This window comes from Pyxicephalus adspersus, chromosome 12 (assembly GCF_032062135.1).
Source record: "Pyxicephalus adspersus chromosome 12, UCB_Pads_2.0, whole genome shotgun sequence".
Lineage (NCBI taxonomy): Eukaryota > Metazoa > Chordata > Amphibia > Anura > Pyxicephalidae > Pyxicephalus > Pyxicephalus adspersus.
In genome coordinates, this window is record NC_092869.1 from 36,814,343 (window position 1) to 36,835,287 (window position 20,945).

The window sequence follows — 20,945 nt, forward strand, 5'->3', positions numbered from 1 at the left end:
ATACTCTGCAAAGCAACTGCAACTGGTGTTAATCAATGCCATGGTTGATGTGTGTAACTAATAAAATACCAGTTAATTTAAAGAATCCCTAAAATATGCTCTGTGCATCACTTTTGATGCTGATTACCCTCTCCTAAAATAGAGAGACAGGTAAAGATTGATTCCCATAACACTTCACTCATTTACAATCTCTGTGTGGGTAATCCTTCATATATTAGCATGCAGTAGCAGGGTTGTAGGGAGGGAGAATGGGGGTTGGCTAGATCTTACCATGTAAAGACTGAGTAATTAAATGTATAGAGAACAGGATACTTGAGATGGATTTGGTGTCTGCACATAAAATTCAAGAGATATGAGAATACACTCTCTGGTGTATAGTAACTGAGAAGAATTAGCATATATAATGTTTTATATATATGTATGCTGTTAATTAGAGAACCTATCCTCCACACCCCCCCCCCTCCCCTCCCCTCCAGAATGCTTTTTTGATTGATGTAAATCAATGTAGCAATTTCATACACACACAAAATCCAACTGCCCTAGGGATCCAATATTGGCTGTGCAGGAGTTAAAATAGTGCTACATTGTATATAGACACAATAAAACTCACACCCATGTAATAACCATTATGGATAATCACTGGCTGTTTATTCTTTGTTTGCTTTGTTGTGCATCTGCCCAGAATCCCTTTCTGCTCTCATTTACTGAGTAGCCAAAGGTAAAGCCTCTGGGCTAGGAGGGTGCAGGACATATCTGCTTTTATTATCCAGCTCAACCAAACCTGGAGGCATAACAGGGCAGGTTGTAAGGTGAGGGTTGGCATGCTTTAAGAAATCAGGAATATATAGATAGTTACATCATAAAAGTTCAACTGTGTTACAAACCAGGGGAATTCCTAATTATGATTGTCCATTAAAACAGGATTTTGGGAATGTAAATGTGTATGCAATGATTCATCAGACTAGGGCCTAGTTGAACTTTTAGTTTGATTCTGTCCATTCCAGGTGCCTCAGAACAAAAAGCGTTTTAATATTTTCCAATGCGTTTCTTTAGAAAGCAGCCACAACCCAACCAGAAAGTCTTGTCCTCTGCCAGCAACATTAGAGTATGACCTTCGGCTAATTGTGGAATGAATGGTCAGCATGCAGAGGTCTGACACTCCTCCTGCTTTGGCAAACCCAAAATTCAATTGGAAAGCTCATGCCTTTTTTGAGAGCTCTGGCTTTTACCCAGAAGAGATAGTGTCGGACATCTGCAGGGGGATCACCTTTTCACCAAAGAACAGTTCCATATTTTGTAAACTGACCGTAAACAGGCTTTTCTACTAAGGATGCAGCTGATTTTTTAAGTAAAAACAAACTACGTCTTTGTACACCTTTTGCTTTCAAGCACATCGAATTCATATAGCTAATTAAAACCAAAAGTTCTTTTAGGCCTTAGAAAACACCCCAAAAAGCAGACATTCAGGTTTAAATTTTTCCCCAAGTTTGTATCTTCCTTTTAATTTCAGTCCTTACAGCTCCTTCAGCCCCATGCCAGTACATGTGAAGAAGTAATTGGCTACTTAAGTGTAAGTGCTATAGAAATTTATTCCTTAGCAGATGGAAATCAGCCTTTTCTGCTTGTATCTCCTTTCTTAATGCACACTTGAGAGTTCCTGTACATTCAGTATTTCACTGCTTGTAGTGTATGGATGTGAGATTTCCTCCCTCCCAGATTATAAAGTCTATTCAGGTTTTTTTTATAACCTATAGAATTCAGCAGTTTAGCCTCAGGCTACTCCAAGGAGATGAGATAGTAAGGGAGGGGTCTGACCTTACAGATTCCAATTTCTGTAATGATGAATACGGTAAAATGTGGGTTGTTAAACCGTAGCATGTATTAAAATCTATTTTTATAGCTGGCCAAATAGGTGCAGTCTTTAATAGAAATGACCCAAATATTCTTTTTCCTGTAGCCTTCTTTTAACAGCCTTTTTCCAGGTTTATTAGGAACTGTGAAAACTAGTTCCTAAAAACTGTGAATCTACTTTCTGATTAATACATTTCTAGCAATAGGCTACTGTTTGCACCACATTTATTGAGGCTCTGTTTAAGCCTTAACAATGAACTTTAATTTTTTGCATATTGTTACACCTGTTCAATATACATAAAGTACCTGTTGTCCCTACCAGAAATTCTGCTATCATATGTACACCCTGGTAACATCTCCAGAAAACTTGTTGGGGGGTTCTGTAGTCCTAACACATTTTGTAGAGTGATTGTTGTTGCCCCAGGACAGGACAACTCATGCAACCTTAGATCTTAGAAGACTAGTACATTGCAATATAAAATTATAGAGACCTTGCACTTTTCAATTTCAGGTGAAGGTGATGGTGCGGATCTGTCCATCACAAGGGATCCATGACACATCAGAATCCATGTCTTTTTTAAAAGTTGACCCACGAAAGAAGCAAATCACCCTGTATGATCCATCCACATGTGGCCCCACTATGACAGGCCACAGAAGAGCCATGGTGGCTGTCCCTAAGATGTTTGCTTTTGATTCAGTGTTTCCTCAAGATGCTTCACAGGTAGGTCATAAAAGAGTCAAACATGAGTAATGTGAAATACTTTTATAATCCTGTTAAGCAGCGAGCAGTGGTTTCATTGGCTAGTTGTTCTCAGGGGCAGTTCCGTTCTTGACAACCACCAATGAAAATGCTGCACGTTGTGACTCAAAGCCCATGGTTGCAAATTTAAACATTGGCTTTGAGCCCTTTGTTATAGTATCCAACAGGTAGCTGGTGCTTGTGTGGTGTACCCCAACAATGCTGAAGGAATTTTTAGAAACTATGTTTAGATCTGAACCGAATGTAAAATTTTGGGTCATTTTGCCTGAATGCAAACAGTAACACTAATGGACAGGCTGCGAGTGTCTAGCTAGGGGGCTGAACATTCTGAACACAAAACAAGTCTGCTAGGGCTGCACAGTGGTACCACATTAGACATTGATAAAAACACCTTCTATTGTCTAACTCAGTAGCTTTTCACAGCACCATAAGTATTTTATCATGCATGTAGTAGCGTGCACACTATCTCAGAACTGTTATAAATGTCAAGCTGTACTTCGATCGTTTGCTACCAAGAGCTGGTAACAATTCTGCAGAGTAATCAGGTCTCCCCTTTTCTTAATATCCCAACGGGAGTTCCTCTGCACTAAAAGACCCTCAGATGCAAAGTGGTGTTTCTGCAGTATAATCAGAAAACCATAAGTAACCATTTTCCCCATCTTCTCTTTTCAGGCAGAAGTTTGCTCTGGGACCGTGGCGGAAGTCATTCAGTCTGTTGTGAACGGTGCAGATGGATGCATATTTTGCTTCGGTCAAGTCAAGCTTGGTAAGCTCCCAGATTTGTTACAGTTAATTACTATGTCAGTCTGTTAATTACACGCTGTCATTTATTGGTTCAGCAAACACACAGAATGCAAATGGATTATAGCTTTTAATTAGTTGCAAAACTTGCTTCAGTTAATTCCTCCTGGAAAGGTTTGAACCAAATCGTAACTACACAAAATGCAGACACCTTACATTGCAAGTCTGATAATTGTTACTTTTTTTGTTTCCAAGCATCTACTTTTGTGTATAGCTTAGCACTATGGCTACTGGTGTATTCCTACATGAGAACAAATAAAATCATTTAATGTATTTCTGTAACATGACTTTTGAAGAAATTTGTATCAGGGATGGAGGACTTTAAATGCTATTTAATACTAACTTGTCACTCCACTCTCAGAAACAAACCCTAAAAGTTATATGTAAACCTATTCACTAAATTCTCATTTAGGCTTTTTCATGTAAATTATGTTTTTAAATCTGCAGTTTTCTAGAAAATACTAGGTAATCTTGCCATTAAAGACTTTGCTCGGGTGCTTTCTCATGATGGCTCTGTCCCTGCCTCTCTCTAATCACTCTGTCACAAGGGCTTCAGATGGAGATTTCAAAAGGGCATTTCAACCCACATTACAACATGGTCTGCTGTTGACACCATCAAGAAATCTGCCCTGAGTAATATATTGACTCCATGGCTAAAGTGCATGTGAACAGGAAATTAATTTTATTTATTAAAAAAAAAATGGCAAATTGTTTCTACAATAGTAATGCTTTAACAAGGTGAATGTCATTTGCTTAAGGTAACATCTACTGGAGCAGGCATTGCTGTTGCTGACTGCTGCCAAAACTTCCTAATTATTTAATGCAAGCTATCTTTTTCTTACTATAACCTGGGCATGCTGCCTGGTTTTAGAGACCTAGGAATGCGGGCAAAAAGAATTGGTTATTAGGGTGACAGAATAAGTTAAAGCCCTGCATTCTGGAATCTACTGTTGGCAGTTCTCAGCATAGCATGTGCTGGGGGTTGTAATTACTTTAAATTTTTTGAGGCCAGTCAAAAGTTGGACTTTTAAAAAGGATTAGATGTGCACCAGGGCTGGAGAGGATAGACTATCATGGGAGAACCTGAGTGATCCAGCAAACATGAAAGCATTTGCCTTCTAATAGCATTTGATTAAAAAAAATCCATTCCAGACATTATACTCTATCTTCTCCAGCCTGGGAGAGCTTTAATAAATCAGGCCCATTTTTTGTTGGTTACACACTACATGAGGATCATCTACAGGTGACCAAAAATAATGTACAAAAGATTATTTCATAGCAAGTAAACCATCATGGCCAACATAAAAGTACAAATACTTTTACCTGTAAAAAAAAGGGACAGATATAAACAGACTGGGTCCATGTGATTTGTTTGGTTTCCCATTTAAATAAATGTTTTTAAAATACCACACCATCTATGTATTTTTTCATATTAAATATATTGTCCCTTTTTATTAAAAAAAAATGAAAGGAGTAGATGTGATGTGATATAATGTGATCATTTAAAAAGAAAAAAAAGGTTTTGGGAACTAACAGTTTTTCTTTCTCCTTTTGGACAAATGTGTGGCAATCAGTGGTTGATCATTTGTACAAAAGTGTCCATTGTCCTTAGGACAATCAGAATCTAACAGTGCTTCCTCATTTAGGTAAGACCTACACCATGATTGGCAAAGATGCCTCTACACAAAGCCTTGGCATTATTCCTTGTGCAATCTCATGGCTTTTCAAGCTAATCAATGAGCGGAGAGAAAAGACCGGCACTCGCTTCTCCATTCGGGTATCTGCTGTGGAAATCCATGGAAAGGATGAAAACCTTAAAGATTTGCTAGCTGAAGTAGCCACCGGTAGCCTTCAAGATGGTCAATCCCCAGGAGTTTATCTCCGAGAAGATCCAATATGCGGAACTCAGGTATAATGCCATTCTGTGGATTATTTATTTAGAAGTTTCTCCCTTTCTCATCCTTTTAGATAACGGTCTTGTGATTTTTGAATCTCTTTTTTTGTGGCCATTAAGAACCTCATGAAAACTCCTGTTTCCCTACGAACCAGAATCCCTAGTCCCTGGGCGTACATATTTGTTTTTTTGATTGCCCGGGAGACATGGACGGTTGTGGTAGAAAGAACACCCTTATCCTAATTAAGTGTTTTTTTTCCTCATGCTTGCAGCTTCAAAACCAGAGTGAGCTGAGAGCCCCCACAGCAGAAAAAGCTGCTCACTTCCTTGATGCGGCTCTAGCGGCAAGGAGCACCAGTAAGCCCGATTGTGATGAAGAAGACAGGAGGAATTCTCATATGCTTTTTACTCTTCACATATACCAGTACAGGATGGAGAAAAGTGGCAAAGGAGGAAGTATGTGTCATTTTATAGTATGTATTTTACATAAAAAGTATGGTATTGTTAAAGCAGAGATTTGTACTATTCAAAAGGTATTATCACACGACTGGTCTAATTGATTCTAATTAAACTTTGTAGAGTACTCTAAACTTTTTCGCTTAATATATAGGAAAGAATAAACTAGTCTGAAAAGAAACCTGTAGTTAAGAATTAGGGAAGCCCCTTTGCCAACCTTTATGTCTGAAAATGTCAGACGCTCGACTGTCAGGTGATGTTTATCCAATGGTTCTCGTGCTTGCTTGCTGAGACTATGACCCTGATTTATGAAAGCTCTCCAAGGCTGTAGAGAATACACTTTCAGAAGTGAAGCTGGGTGGTCCAGAAAACATGGAATGGATTTTTTAAAATCATTTGCTATCAAATGTTTTGAATCCTGGACCAGATCCATTCCAGGTTTGCTGGACCACCAGGCCTCACTGATGAAAGTGTATTCTCCCCAGCCTTGGAGAGCTTTCATAAATCAGGGCCAATGACCTTGAACAAGTATGTTGAACAGTAGTTTTCATTTTACTGTTTCTAAAGTGCATGTATGTTACAGGGCCATTGAAGTCAGCAAGGCAAATTTCACTTTAGGATGAAAATCACTACAGCATGCTTTTAAATAACTGAAAGGTTTTGCAAATGAGAGCACCTCACGAATAGGGGTTTGCGATTATCAGAGAACCTTGGGTTTATAACATCAGATTAATCCCATATCTTCCTTTTATGTCTTCCATTCTGGTGTGTGGAAAAGAGACTGTGACTATCTTTATTTATTATAGTTTGGCCTCAACCAAAAAGTGTCTAAAGTTATTTTTCTGCAAATCTTGAACAAATCCAATCTGTTCAACAAGTATTACAGGTGCACATAAAAACTGATGCTCTTAGCAGGTTCATGGGAAACAATGGGGCTTCCTACTGTTGAATAGAGAATTGTAGTTTCTTAGAGGCCAATTTGTGCTGAGGGAATACAAAATGGAAGGAAGTGGATGTAGGATTAAATAATGGCCGGGCTCGTCTAAGTAAGGCTGTGAAGTATTAAAAGGTCAAGTGCTTTATTTTCCTCCTCAGATAATCAAGAATAGAAAGCATGTACTGCCTATACAGCCTAAAGACCACTTACATGTAGTAAACACACTCATTGTACTCTTTAGGATGCAAAAGGCAAGATGGTTAGCTAAAAGACACTGTATGTATGTCTAATAATTTAAATTAACTTTACTCAGCAGCTGCATACAATGATACATATCAGGCCAATTATATCAGCTCAGTTGAATAAAAAATAAATATTTTAACATTTAAAGTGCGTAGAGCAAGGCATTACCTACAGGATTTGGCTGAAGTGGACCTTCAGGAAGCCTGCATACATAATTATTGATGTTACCATATAAATAAAAAGAATAATTTTAGAAAAGCTTCATTTTTTAATTATTAAAAGACCTTTCTTAAACTCAAGTCCAATGACTTTGCTTTGGCTTAAATGATGTCATCAGTTTCCTGCAGGCAGTAGGAAGATGCTAATGATAAATACTTACAATAAATTGCATTACCTAGAATATTAACCCTGCAAAATTTATGTAAACTTTATGCTGCCCTACATAGTGGACACAATGCCTGTCATTGTTTCAATTTAAAAAGTAAATGTTACATTTATTGTCTCTTTTTTACTTGTCAGTGTCAGGAGGACGCAGTCGTTTGCACCTTATTGACCTTGGGAGCTGTGAAAAAGTGCTGAGTAAAAGCCGTGATGGTGGAGGCGGGTTATGTCTATCGCTGAATGCGTTAGGCAGTGTTATAATGGCTCTAGTGAATGGAGCCAAGCACATCCCATATAGGTAAGCCTTCTATTTCATATCATATGTCTGTATTGCTGAATCCTTACTTTTCAGCTTCTTGTATCCTCTCATTTTACGCTTGTTTTTTACATGTGCCTCCCTCCCCCCAACTCCATTCTTCGCTACTCATTATATTTCATCCCTGAAAGTCCCCTAAAATGTATCCAGCATGACTATGAAAGATAAATTCTTTTATTTTTAATGCAACTAGTGTAAATATCTGAATTTAACCTAATATCAGTCTCGTGTAAAACAGTAGCACTCCAAGTAGGAGAGGGATCAGCAGCACTTAGGACCTATTAGGTACCATGTGTGCACATGTGCTGAAAAGAAATAATCCTTAGCTATAGGTAAACCCTGATCTGAGCAAATTGGAAGGAACTCTACGCTATTTATTCTCTTTCTGGTGGGAAAACAAAGTGGTGACAATGTTGCAATCAAATAAATGTGCAATGTATGGTATTGTACATTTATTTTATGAAACAGATTGGGCATTGTTGAGCCAAAGACCTGTGCCATAAACTTGGTGGTTTCAGAACTTTGAAACCGAGCCCTATTAATATGGTCAGTCTAGTAAAGCACAAACAAACTGAAATGAAACATACCCTCAAATGTTGTAGGCATACACACTGATTTTGTACCTGTTCTTTGTGTTATAAATCATAAAAGGAGGCTAACCAGACCTACTTTCCATCAATTTTTATGATTACCAATGACTAACTGCTTCATTTCATGAATTGTTTGCAAATTCTGGTGTCAAAAATGGAAATAATTAATCCCCCTTAGTAGCCAAGGGGGCATTAACCAAGTTGCATTGAAGTTTATGGCAGTCTGGCCAGGTTAAATTACAGCTAGCTGTCATTTATAGCTCTGGAAACAGCTGGTATTTTTAATGTAATCCTTTTACATGCTTGTTGGCATGCCCTTACAATGCTGGAATAACAAAAAAAAAAGGGAATGTCTCTTTCCTCGGGAACAAATGCCCAGTGCAGAATTTTAATCCACATTCTCCCTTGTTAAATAGGGACAGCAAATTAACTATGCTCCTGAGGGAATCTCTGGGGAATATTAACTGCCGAACAACCATGATTGCACACATCTCGGATTCTCCAGCAAATTACCCAGAATCCCTTACCACCGTTCAGCTCGCTTCAAGGATTCATCGAATGAGAAAGAAAAAATCCAAGGTTAGTTTGTTCTTTCTTTGTACTAGGGAGGGGGGATTGGGGGTTGTGGGTTCTGAGCCTACTTGATGTCAAAGGCATGCGGCTGTATGAATAGTATGCAAAATTGTTTTTACATTCTCCTCTTCATGTCATAGTGCAGCATTGTTAAAAAAATACTCTGAATATATTTATAAGAACAAATGTACAAAAAATTGCTAATTTATTACTGTAGTGCAGAGGTGAGTGCGCCAAGGTGCGATAACCAATAGCAAACAGGTGTCAAATTGATGTAACAGTAAAAGATAACATCTGAGTGGTTGCTATGGTTTTAAATAGGTCACCTATTTAAAGGGTCGGTCCCACCCACAGTTCACTTAAAAGCCTGATTTAGGTAAAGCATATGACAGTGATGGGACAAAACACCTCAGCACAGGAGCAGAATTTGAAAGGGTCTTTCACCTGGGGAAAAAAACTACATGATGAGAGCAGAAACTATTCCTGTTCCTTTTGTATAGCTTTTTATTTCTGGCATGCTCAGTCATGGAACTTTTTACATGGATGTCAAAATGTATATTCACTTTTTTGTCACATTGTTAGGTCTTTGTTTTCTCATTGATAGACTAATATATATTGATATTCTTTACACCAAAGCAGAGTAGAAAAAATAGATGTAGGTATCATATGCTATAGCTTGCTAAATATGTCTTTGCCTTCTGTCTTCTAGTATGCATCAAGTTCTTCTGGAGGAGAAAGCTCCTGTGAAGAAGGTCGTTCCCGTAGGCCACCACATTTGAGACCCTTTCACCCAAGGACAGTAGCACTTGATCCAGATTTTCTTGGGCTGGGAATGCATAGTGATCCTGACTATTCCTCTAGTAGTGAACAGTCATGTGACACCGTTATCTATGTTGGCCCTAATGGAGCAGTTTTGTCTGACCAGGAGTTGACGGACAATGAAGGTCCTCCAGAGTTTGTTCCCATCATACCTTCACTTCTCAAGAAAAGAAGCAAAGACAACATATCAAGCCTTCGGGGTTCTGATAATGATCACTTAAAATGCAACACTTTTGCTGAGCTACAAGAGAGGCTTGAGTGTATTGACGGCAGTGAGAATCCCTCAAGGTTCCTTAATGAAGAAGCTCTCCCAGTAGCTCTTTCTACAAAAGCCATGGAAAATGCACACTCAATGCTAGTACAGGAGAAACCACCATATTCTCCCAAGAAAGGACAAGCCAGTAATGCTTCATCCTCTTTCCCACAAAACTGTTCAGGATCAGAAAGAAGTGCACCTCATGTCTTATCTGATCAGCCTCAAGAACATGCCAAAGCCGAAAATACATGTTTGGACTCTTTCTCAAACGGAGATCAGCTGACAATCACAGAAAGGCAGATGTGCCCACTGCCAAGTGCTAGCAAAAATAAAGAACAACCAAAACCATTTGCTGATTCGCCAGTGAGAGAAAAAAACCACCTTACAAAAAGACCTCTCCCCAGTCCTGCACCACCACCACCTCAGATGAACTCTCACTTGAGCTCAGAATCAAGCAGTGGTGTCAGAACTCCTCCCATTGGCATGAGCAAATTAAGAAGTCAGGACAAGCACAATTTACTAGGCAGCACATTTCCAGTTGTCAGTAGCACTCCCAAACAGCCTGGTCCAGTTGAAGTACACAGATTTTGCTCTTCAGTAAAAGGCAAAGGTTTTGATCGTGATATCTTAACCACCACAGTGACTTTGCAGAAGCCTGTTGAACTTAATGGAGAAGATGAACTTGTTTTCACTGTTGTAGAAGAGTTGTCTATTGGTGGTATTGTCGACAGTGGTAGACCTTCCAGTGTCATTAGCTTTAACAGTGACTGCTCTCTGCAGGCCCTTGCCTCTGGCTCTAGGCCAGTCAGTATTATTAGCAGTATTAATGATGAGTTTGATGCCTACACATCACAGATATCTGCTGCTGGTGTCAACATTGATATTGTGGTGCCCTTGGCAGAGGATCAATGCACAGTCAGCAGCCGACGCTCATCTATTAGTTCATGGCTGAGCGAAGTCAGCATTTGTACAATTAGAAGCGATGGAGCACAAAACTGTGACACTTTAGTTCCTCACTTAATTAATAAAAGCAGCGAGATTGTAGATTGCCTGAATTTGGATTCAGAGAACACAAATGTTCAAATGGGCCAGAATCTCAAAAATTACCTTAACGATAGTGGGTTTTGCTTTTCCGAAATGGACAGTGAAAGCATCGGTTCCGGTCTACTTTACACTGGCAATGAGAGGAGCCTTAAGATCTCTGAGCTAACCAAAGCTATGCCAAGCAGTTACCAAGCTGCTAGTCAGACTAGAGCTTGTAGCACCCGGGGTAATTTATCATTTGACACGATCCACTCTAGTCTTCCTCGGAAAAATAAGTCTACCTCATCTGTAACACACACTAGTGCATTGAATGAAACGGAAGGCTCATTTGAGGACCCTTGGACAGCACGGATGGATAATTCCATGGATGGAAGGACTGAAAATCAGCATTTTTCTGTTAAATGTTCCATTCCGGGTACAGACAATCAATTTAAACAGAGTTCAAAACTTGCACAAACTAGTACACCTAAGGCTCTGAAATCCCAGACAATGCTGGCATGTTCACAACGGGTGGTGGATGGCTGTGAAGTGGATTCCAAAGCTGCCACCAAAAAAGCTGAACCTCTTACAAAAGTACCTCAGCTTAGAAGAGGAGCCACAACTCTTGGAGTTACAACAAGCTACAATTTTCAAACAGATCATGGCAGTAAAGGGGGATCAGATTCTGTTTTTTCTGACAGTAGTTTAAAATCATCAGGGACAAAGAAGAATTTGCCTCAAAAAGCAAGCATGCTGCCAAGACCTGGTGCAACAGCACCTCCTGCACCACCTCTAAGGAAATCAAGCTTAGACCATAAAAATAATCCTCTACATTCAAACAGCCTTGGTAGGTTAGAAGAGTGTAGTCGGTCTGTTCTAAATTTGGAAGATGACAGTGAAACGCAAGTAAACAAAGTTACCAAGAATGACCATTCGCTACCCAAAGCTGTGTCTAGCTTAAAGAGTAAATCGAATAAATCTGAATATGTTCAACGCTATGGAAGTCACATGTCTCTGGAAAGATGTGATAGCGTATCATCCATGGGCTCCAGAACTAGTGGACCTCGTGATAACACTAGTGGAAGCAGTATTAACAAGGCGAACCGAACTGTACCAAGGCTTGGGGTCCCATCTCCATCGAGCACTATTACCTCACCACCTTCCTGCAATCCCACCTCCAAAAGCAACCAGGCTAAAAGTTCGCTTTCCCAAAAAGCAACAAGCAGTTTAACCAAGAACCGCACTCTTTCAACCAATGGCTCGAAGTCTCTAAGTTCTTCGGTTAAGTCTTTGAACCAGTCTAATGGGAAAGGTTCCGGCATTCCTCCTAGTGGTAAAGCAGGTTCCCGATCTGTACAGTGCATAAGCAGCAAGTCTGGCCGAGGAACTATTATGGGAACTAAACAAGCCCTGAGGGCAGCCAACAACAGGGTCAATGAATTGGCATCTGGCAGCTCTGGCAAGATAAGTCACTTTAGGGGATCTACGGACTCTGACAGTGGGAATGACAGTGGTGTTAACCTTAGTGATGAGAAGTCTCAGACACCAGTTTTGCCGTCACCTTATAGCAAGATAACCGCTCCAAGGAGACCACAGAGATACAGCAGTGGTCATGGCAGTGACAACAGCAGTGTTCTCAGTGGGGAGCTGCCACCGGCAATGGGTAGGACAGCTCTCTTTTATCACAGTGGGAGCAGTGGCTATGAGAGCATGATACGCGATAGTGAAGCCACAGGGAGCGCCTCTTCAGCGCATGATTCAATGAGAGAAAGCGGAATGTCATCATCTGGACGTATGAGGAGCTTAAAGTCTCCCAAGAAAAGAGGTAACTAAATGGAATCTAAAGAAATGTAGAATTCCTATTTTTCACAAATTTTTTTTTTTGTCCATCGTCCTTTCCTAACTGCAGACGTCTAAAACTGGTAATTGCTATGTTGAATAAAGTTAATACCATTAACAAAATATGTATGCAATTCAATGGTGCCCATACCTGTGCAGAAATTTATTGGACATTGTGGTTACCTTCGCAGCCAGGTATTCCATATAATATGAAGCTATTTAAAGCCCACCATTGCCAAATGCTGTAGTGTTGCATGGAATTATTGCTATCTACCACAAGCATTTCCAGTTTCTATAAACTCTTGAAACAAACTGAAAAATGTTAAAACTATTTTAACTAAATCCAATTATTGGTTATTCGGTTATTGGGTTCGCACAATTAAAAACACTTACAAAATTCAAACCTGTAAAGCTGTTGGGGGTAGAGACTGTTCTTTATTTGTAACTTAAATGGTTAATTTATGTGAAAATTTGTCAGTGCTATTATTGTACTTCAAATTTTCCATTTTTTTTTTTAAAGGACTCCAACGCCGAAGATTAATACCAGCTCCGCTCCCTGAAGCTACAACAACCAGCCGGAAGAACAATGTCACTGGTCAGTGGGTCGACTTGCCGCCTTTACCTGGCACTTTAAAGGAACCCTTTGAAATTAAAGTCTATGAGATTGATGATGTGGAAAGATTACAGAGGCATCGGCCTGAGGAGACAGAGGTCAGTACTCGTTTATATTACACTTTTATTCTTTTATATTACAGGACTTTGTAATCTATAGTTTGAAAGAAATTAAAACTTTGCTGTGAGCATAAAACAGAACTCCAAATCTCCTTATGGTTGCCATCATGTTCACCGACAGCATAACTTGTCAAAAGAATGACTGGGGGCTTAAAGGGCTAGCCAATAGGAACTGTGTATACACCACAAGGACATATACCTGGCACAAATGCGGGAATACACCTATTCAACAATATTTTTGTTTATCTGAATTGATCATTTGGTAAAGATAATGTTTAAAAACACCTTACATCAATTGCATTGGCCTGACAAATTTTCAAAAATTGACTTTATTCAATCAGACTATCAATAAGATTATTTCATTCAAACAATTAGATTGGTATTCTAATTCTATCCAGCAATCCAGACATTGGAACATTATTTGTAATTGTTCCATTCAGAAGTTTAACATTTTTGTACACATATAACTAGGAATGAGCAACTGTTAAGTGTTCCCATTTTTAGTGAAAATCTGGAAATTTTAGTTAACTAAAATGCATTGACTTATGGGAAAGGTGATATTTATGGGTGTCCTGCATCAAAATATTTAGTATGAATAGTGACAGAGAATAGGATTTAGTGCACAAAAATCACAATACCAGTGACCCTGTAGGAAGATTTCTGCATTTAAGGTACAATGGAATTTCGAAAAGTAAATGGAAGAGTTTTTTTTTTTTAGGTTAGTTGGAGAACTAAATAGAGAACAATTTTGCTTGTTTCCTGAACTGCTTCATAAGATTATGCCACAATTACATTATTAACATATTCAACATTCTTGCATTACCTAGTTGGGTATGGTCAAAGTGGCTGCAGATTTTGTGGGTAGGTCAAGTGGTAGTTTAAATTAAACTATGTTGATACAAATGGAAAAATAGCATGAATTTAGAAAATGAAAACAAATATATTTAGAAATTTAAACCAGGGATTTGCACCCAGCTAGTGATCCAAGGATTCCTGGACAATTTGAGAAACTGGATGCAAGGAGAATGCCACAGTTGTTGGTTTTATGATTCATATGTTGGGGTGCACTTAGCAAGAAAGATTAAAATAATTGCTCTGCACAATTAATTCTGTTTAAAGTGATGGGTGTTCTGAGCCGGGAATATCAATGAACAGCTTACGAGCGGGCTTTAGGCTTCTGATCCAGCTCAATAGACATTTATTACTCTCTTGCACTGGGATCATTAACTCTTTATGTAAATCATATCAGGCTTTTCAGTTAATGTGTTATTAAATCAGATCTTGTTAGATTGATTTTGTTGTAAGGCGAAAAAAAAAAAAAACTTAGTGATTTTATTTCTCCCATTAAATAAGTTCCATGCATAAGTTTTCTACCTTTTTTTAGTCCTAGATTCTTTTTAGAAGTACTTGTGTTACAGGATACAAATCCACCAGTGAAATGTATAGAAGAAATGTATGTTTGGTAGTTATTTATCTCATAGTACCAATTGCCTATGGTTAGATCAAAAAACAGCCTGTAGCTGATGAATGTTGGGGCTAAAAATTTGTTTAAAGAGCCATGCAAGCTCCATTTTAGATCAGGACAGCAAGTATGTACTGTTGTTTCACATGGGATCAAGTCAATTTGTCACTAAGATACTTTTATTCAAAGTTCAACGTTTTGCTCTAGTTATAAGTGGGATACTAATGCAAATTTAATGTTGGAAGGCATTAAACTTAAAAGAGAAAAAAAACAAATATTTCAATAAGAAAATAAAAGTAACTTATGCATTTTTATGAATTTGCTTTTACCACTAGCTGTAAATTAATCACAATTTTTAGCTTCCATATGCACCAAACTAGCTGTTAAATGCATGTACAATTCCATCCAACAGCAGTTCCTCTTCCTATCATCATGGTGAACCTCTCCTCTTGCAGAGAAGTGATTTGTAAACAGCACAGGATTTACTGCTGTTCACCATTTCTACTGAAGCCCTAAGCATCTAAAAGGCGTCTGGGCTCTTCATGAAATAATACAAATTGAAATCTAAGCTATAAAAATATAAATTCATAGTTTCTTCAGGAAAGTTTTGGCTTAAAGGTTTGGAGCTTCTGTGTGCTGGCACCTTTGCATCAAAAATATAATTCACACAAAACTAAGTAACTAGCTTCCCATGTTTGTTTCTCTTTCTAACATGTCTTTTTATGTTTTATTTTTCAGACTTTTCAAGATATGGAAAAGGTAAGCATCTTTATTTGACAAAATGCTATCTTATCTTATCTTGTACTTGAATTCTAAAAGATATGCTCATGAAGTGTGTATTGTTTCTACAAAATAAAGAAAAAAGTTAAAAATGAAAAACTTTAGGTTATGTCCAGTTTACCACATTTCAAATGCAAACAACTAAGAACCTATGATTAGGCATTGGAACAAATGACAGCGGTTAAAAGCTATTTCTGCAAGTTTTTACCAGCAGTGCGGTTATCACTGCACTTCCACTTCCTTAGGTTTTCCTTGAACAATTTGCTAAAATGTAATATTTAAATCTTTATGTACTTATTTAATTTGTTCTAATTATGTTTTACAAAACATGGCTTTAAAGTAGTCAGTTTTCAGTCTAATAATTCAGTTTCCTAATTTCTATAATATGGATTTGAAAGCTAAATAACTGGACCATCATGTTCACTTAATTATCTAATTTGTTTGCATTTTGCTTTGTATATAATTGGTTAGTATAGTGGTTTTAATAAATGATTGTAGCTAAACTGCATTAGATGTGATCATTCCCCAGTTATCCAAATTAGAGAATGAATAAAAAACTTTCAGACGGTTTCGGCAAAAAAATATATTGGGTCCTAAATCCTATCTTTGTGAAATTAAACGATTTGTATTTAACATCCTGTCCTGATAAAAAAAAAGGAAGGGAAAAGAAGTTCCAATGTAATGAAACAAAATCTCTCAGACAGTTGTCCCTAGAACATGTTTTGTCTTCTACTGTTCCAATGGCAACTCAAAAGTTTGGATTTACCCTCACTTTAATCTCTCATTTGGGTACACACAAGTTACTCGAATGATTAGAAGCCCTTAACTGCCAAAGTGGTGCCAGAAGGAAGGACTGCTAATAGATGATCAATTTCTCAGTTCCCCCATTGGCACAAAAAAACGTGAATGTCCTTGTTTTAAAGCCCTCTCTATAGTGTTAGTGTGCAAAGATTAATGTGCAGTCATGCTATGGGGCCTGTTTATGCTCCCCACGTGTCCATAGATTCAAAGAGGCTTCCTTTTTTAATTCTTTTTATTCCTTTTTTATTCTTCCAAAGTACATGCCTAAACAGTTCTCCCGGTTTTATCCAGTAATTAGCAAAATCTGTAGGAATACATTTTTTCTTGAGTGAAATTCGTAAGAGCAGGGAGGTCCAAGAAGGTATTTCTAAACACAAGGTGTCTGGAATAATTTTTTAAGCTGAGATCATCAATGTGCAGCTGGCTTTTGTGGATCTAGGTCTCCATTGGTAGGATTTTGAAACCCTATTCTTCCTACACCATTGGGTAAAACAAGTAACCAAAAGGCTGACTCTCCCTCACTAGCTGTGGATGGGCTGATTTGGGGCTCTAATGTTACCAGTAGAGTCCCAGGAACATCATAGGGAATAATTGATAAAAACCACACAAATCTAGTTTTTGGTGGATGGATCCTGATCACAAGTAAATTTTGTGTAATACATTTTTAATTGCATGTTTAAAATATATCAGTGTGTATCATTACATTTTCTTTCTGTTTTAATTAAAAGGGTCTAATGTACTTCAACACTAAACTGAAGTTAGCTGAAAGACGGCAACAGAGGATTCGTGATTTAAAGGCAAAGTATGAGCTGTTAAAAGAAGAGCTTGAGGAGACCAAGGCTCGACTTATGATGGATCCAAACAAGTGGAGAGGACAGTGTATGTGTTTTTGGTTATTAGGAAAGTTTCGTTGCCCACATTTCAAATTTTGTCCACCTACCTTATACCATTATATATTGTTCTCCCTCTTTCTGTGCAATGATTAGTGTAATGTTAACAGTTGTTGTCATTGCCACACTGTTTGGGTCTGTTTGGTTACTTTAATGACAAAGTCTAAACAGCCAGTTGCCAAGTTACCGGCGTTGCCTTTCAAGAGGGAGGGGAATAACTTTCATACTTTCTGTACTAAAATGTAAATTAGATTTACTTAACTGCCAGTGGGCAAAGTACAGGTTCACTTTCAGACTACTATATTAGGAAACATATCTGAAAAATAAACACAATTTAATTTTACCTATACAATACTTTGGTTTTTCACCAACAGTTGAGATGGACCCAGGTCTGGAGGAGGAATCTCAGGAGTATTTAGAGGCACTGGAACAAGTCACTGAAGACCTGGAGCTCTGTGTTAATGTATGCAAATCTCATGTCATGATGGTAACCTGCTTCGATATTGGGATAATCACAGATCAGCAAGATGGAGGAGGAAAAGAAGTTGAAGTCTGAAGAAGATGGACACGAATGAATATAGACTAATGGACCATAGAATGAAGATTTTTTTTTGGGAACGATCCTGCACCGTGCAATGAAAACAAAAAATGTACATTGGAATGTGGAAATGTAAAATTGTAAAGAATGTTATTGGATTGAAACCGATGATGGATTGTAATGTTTCACAATGAATATGGTGCCTCAGACATGGTTTAGCCTACTTGAGCAGTCTAGTTTTATGTTGGAACCAGCAGGAAATAGAATGGCCTATGTGCTTAAGCATTTATAAATAGCTGAAGCTTTGGGATACCAGTCCCGCACTAGGCTCCAGTCAAAAGGGGTTTCCACCTTCAATTTGCAGCTTTGGAGGGAATAGTTTATGGTTCCAAGCTGCTACTAACTGGTAGAAGAAGAACTGATAACCAACTATGTTCCAGCAGTGGTCTATAAAATATTGGCTCTGGAAACATGGGGCCAGGGGTACACATCTTTGCTTTTTTTTTTTTTAACAATCTCTTTACTTGTTTAGGAGAATGTTTTTACAGGAGCCCAGGCCTTGTTTACAACAGATGCCATGTCATGTTTTTGCTACAAGGATTGTTCACATTAATATATTGCGTTAAAGAGAAATATTGTGAATATGCCCTTTGCCAAACCATACACAGTAACCATCTTATTTTTTTTTTTTTTTGCCATCAGATTTAAATCCACTTCTAGGGCCATAAAGGAATATAGCACTGAGGAGTAATTATTCTCCCCACCTAATCCAGCTTTACCACACAAAAAACCCTCCAATCCACCTGTTTAATTTAGAATTAGTATCTCATGGTTTGCCTCAGTAATTGTTTGCACACCATGGACGGGGGAAGAGTATTGCACAATAGCATAAAAATTGCTTATAATGTGCTTACAATAAACTTGGACTTTAGTTATATAGCTAGCTTTGCAGGGCTTTAAACTCTAATCTTCCATGTGCATTCCTCATGTTTGTATCCATTTGTAGTCATTAAACTTTGTCCTGGGCCTTTTTTGTGAAAATCTGCAGTATTCTTTGCAGATGTATAGACCGTTCTATAGAGACCATGCACTACTTATTTTATGTCAAATATGCCAAACCAAAAAATACTGAAAGATAAGGTCCATAGGCTATAGATTATTATTAATAAACAGGATTTATATAGCGCCAACATATTACACAGCACTGTACATTAAATAGGGGTTGCAAATGACAGACGATTACAGACAGTGATACAGGAGGAGGAGAGAACCCTGTCCCGAAGAGTTTACAATCTAGTAGATGACTGCCAGTCAATGTTTGCCCATTCAATAAAAAAAATGCTTTTCACAAAAACAAGTGAGGTCTGGGGTACTACAGGATTTTAGAATGGGTCATTTTAACTAAAGCACAATTATAAAGAGCAACAGCTTTGCTCTTTGCACATAAATGGAAAAAAAAAAGCTCGTAAAAAAATCATCTCATGCACGGAAGATGCTAGCTCTGTGTGTGGATCCTTAAGTTAGCACAGAGACCTAACATTAGTATAATGGTAAGAAAAGGGACGCTGGGAGCAACGGCTGGCCCGTTCAGCTATTGTGGGGGCACAGTGTAATTTTAAGATTGCAAACCCTTAACTTCATAGTTCATTGAGGGACACAACTTTATACATTGGCTATTTTAATATAACCACTATCAGGAGGAGGCTTACCAAGCTCATTGTGGGCATGGCTGTCCACCAGTCTAATTTATGAAGTTGCATCCCTCAATGATATATTGAGGGATATATACTTCTACTATAATATGTTAGCACTGACTGTAAAGTTCATTAAGGGATACAGCTGCCCCAATCATTGTTGGTAGAAAACCCCTTTTAATTTTTTGTTTTGTAGAGAGCCAGTCAACCTAATGCAAAACAATGCAGAATGGTACCCCTTGGTGTAAAGAGGAAGAAACATGGTTAAAAAAAAAAAAGTGTGTATTATTACAAAAAAGCAAGTGCCTTGTTTTCATATGAATTTTTTTATTTTATTTGGTGCTAGAATTTAAAGCCAGCAAACCTAAGCAGACCATTAAATGTATCAACATTTAAATTTTACAGTATATGTAAAAATTCCTTGTAAAAATACAAAACAGAAACATTGTAGCGGGAGCAATAATTGATTCTGTTTCCATACCTGAATTTGCCTTCTGATTTCACAGAAAAGCTGGTTTTATGCAACAAAACAACAACAAAAAGTAATTTGTATTTTGTACCTTGTAAACGACTACAACAACGCAAACATTTACAAACCTGTATAAAAGTTTTTGAAAACATTTTTAGAATTCAGTTTTCTACCATACCATTCGACTAAAACACCCTTCTTATGAAATTTTCAAGGTGGAAATGCTAAATTGCAGATGGATGTGTAATTTTTTTAGTCTGTAATAGTTCCCAAAAAGCATGTAACTTTTTTTTTTATGTAACAATACTACTTATGCATTTTGTAATCCATTTTTTACAGTTTTTCTATGGAAGGCAAAAACTCAGGTCAGACCTATTTAGATGCTGCATGTGATGTGTGCATTTTTTCTGTTTTGTATGAGATGGCTAAGCACCGACTGCTGTATGATTGCCATTTTGCCAAACACTTTGCAAAAGGTTTACGTGTGTATGTATTATTATTACATTTCATATGGAGTCATATTTTCTGATCATCTTGTTTTTTATATGGGGTTTACAAAACCTTTGTATAAATGTACAATACCTTACTTAAACTTTTATCTGTGAATAAAAGATACATTTATTAATATATGTTTAACAGTTTCCTTTTCACATCAGGACAAACTCACTTTCACATTGATTATAAAAAGATAGATTCTGCTCATAGCCCCCCTCATGCAAGGTAAATTCACCAACTCGTGGTCCGTACAGGAGTCCACTTAGGGGATAAAGCTGTGATGATTGAGCTTAAGTGAAATATGTTCCCCCATGTGACAGTGTTCTGGCCTATTACTTGAGAACT

General features: G+C 37.8%; 1 protein-coding gene across 2 annotated transcripts in view; it reads left to right on the forward strand.

The window, feature by feature from the left end:
- Positions 1 to 20,732, forward strand: part of KIF26A (kinesin family member 26A) — an 88,460-nt gene extending 67,728 nt beyond the window's left edge. For both annotated transcript variants that reach the window (XM_072427769.1, XM_072427770.1), the window contains exons 6-16: positions 2,363 to 2,572; positions 3,284 to 3,377; positions 5,059 to 5,321; positions 5,579 to 5,762; positions 7,462 to 7,621; positions 8,646 to 8,808; positions 9,512 to 12,725; positions 13,260 to 13,450; positions 15,672 to 15,692; positions 17,243 to 17,393; positions 17,779 to 20,732. In XM_072427769.1, the coding sequence (XP_072283870.1) occupies positions 2,363 to 2,572; positions 3,284 to 3,377; positions 5,059 to 5,321; positions 5,579 to 5,762; positions 7,462 to 7,621; positions 8,646 to 8,808; positions 9,512 to 12,725; positions 13,260 to 13,450; positions 15,672 to 15,692; positions 17,243 to 17,393; positions 17,779 to 17,960 (4,833 nt within the window). In that variant the 3' untranslated portion in view covers positions 17,961 to 20,732. The remainder of the gene's footprint in view (positions 1 to 2,362; positions 2,573 to 3,283; positions 3,378 to 5,058; positions 5,322 to 5,578; positions 5,763 to 7,461; positions 7,622 to 8,645; positions 8,809 to 9,511; positions 12,726 to 13,259; positions 13,451 to 15,671; positions 15,693 to 17,242; positions 17,394 to 17,778) is intronic.
- The last annotated feature ends 213 nt before the right edge of the window (positions 20,733 to 20,945 follow it).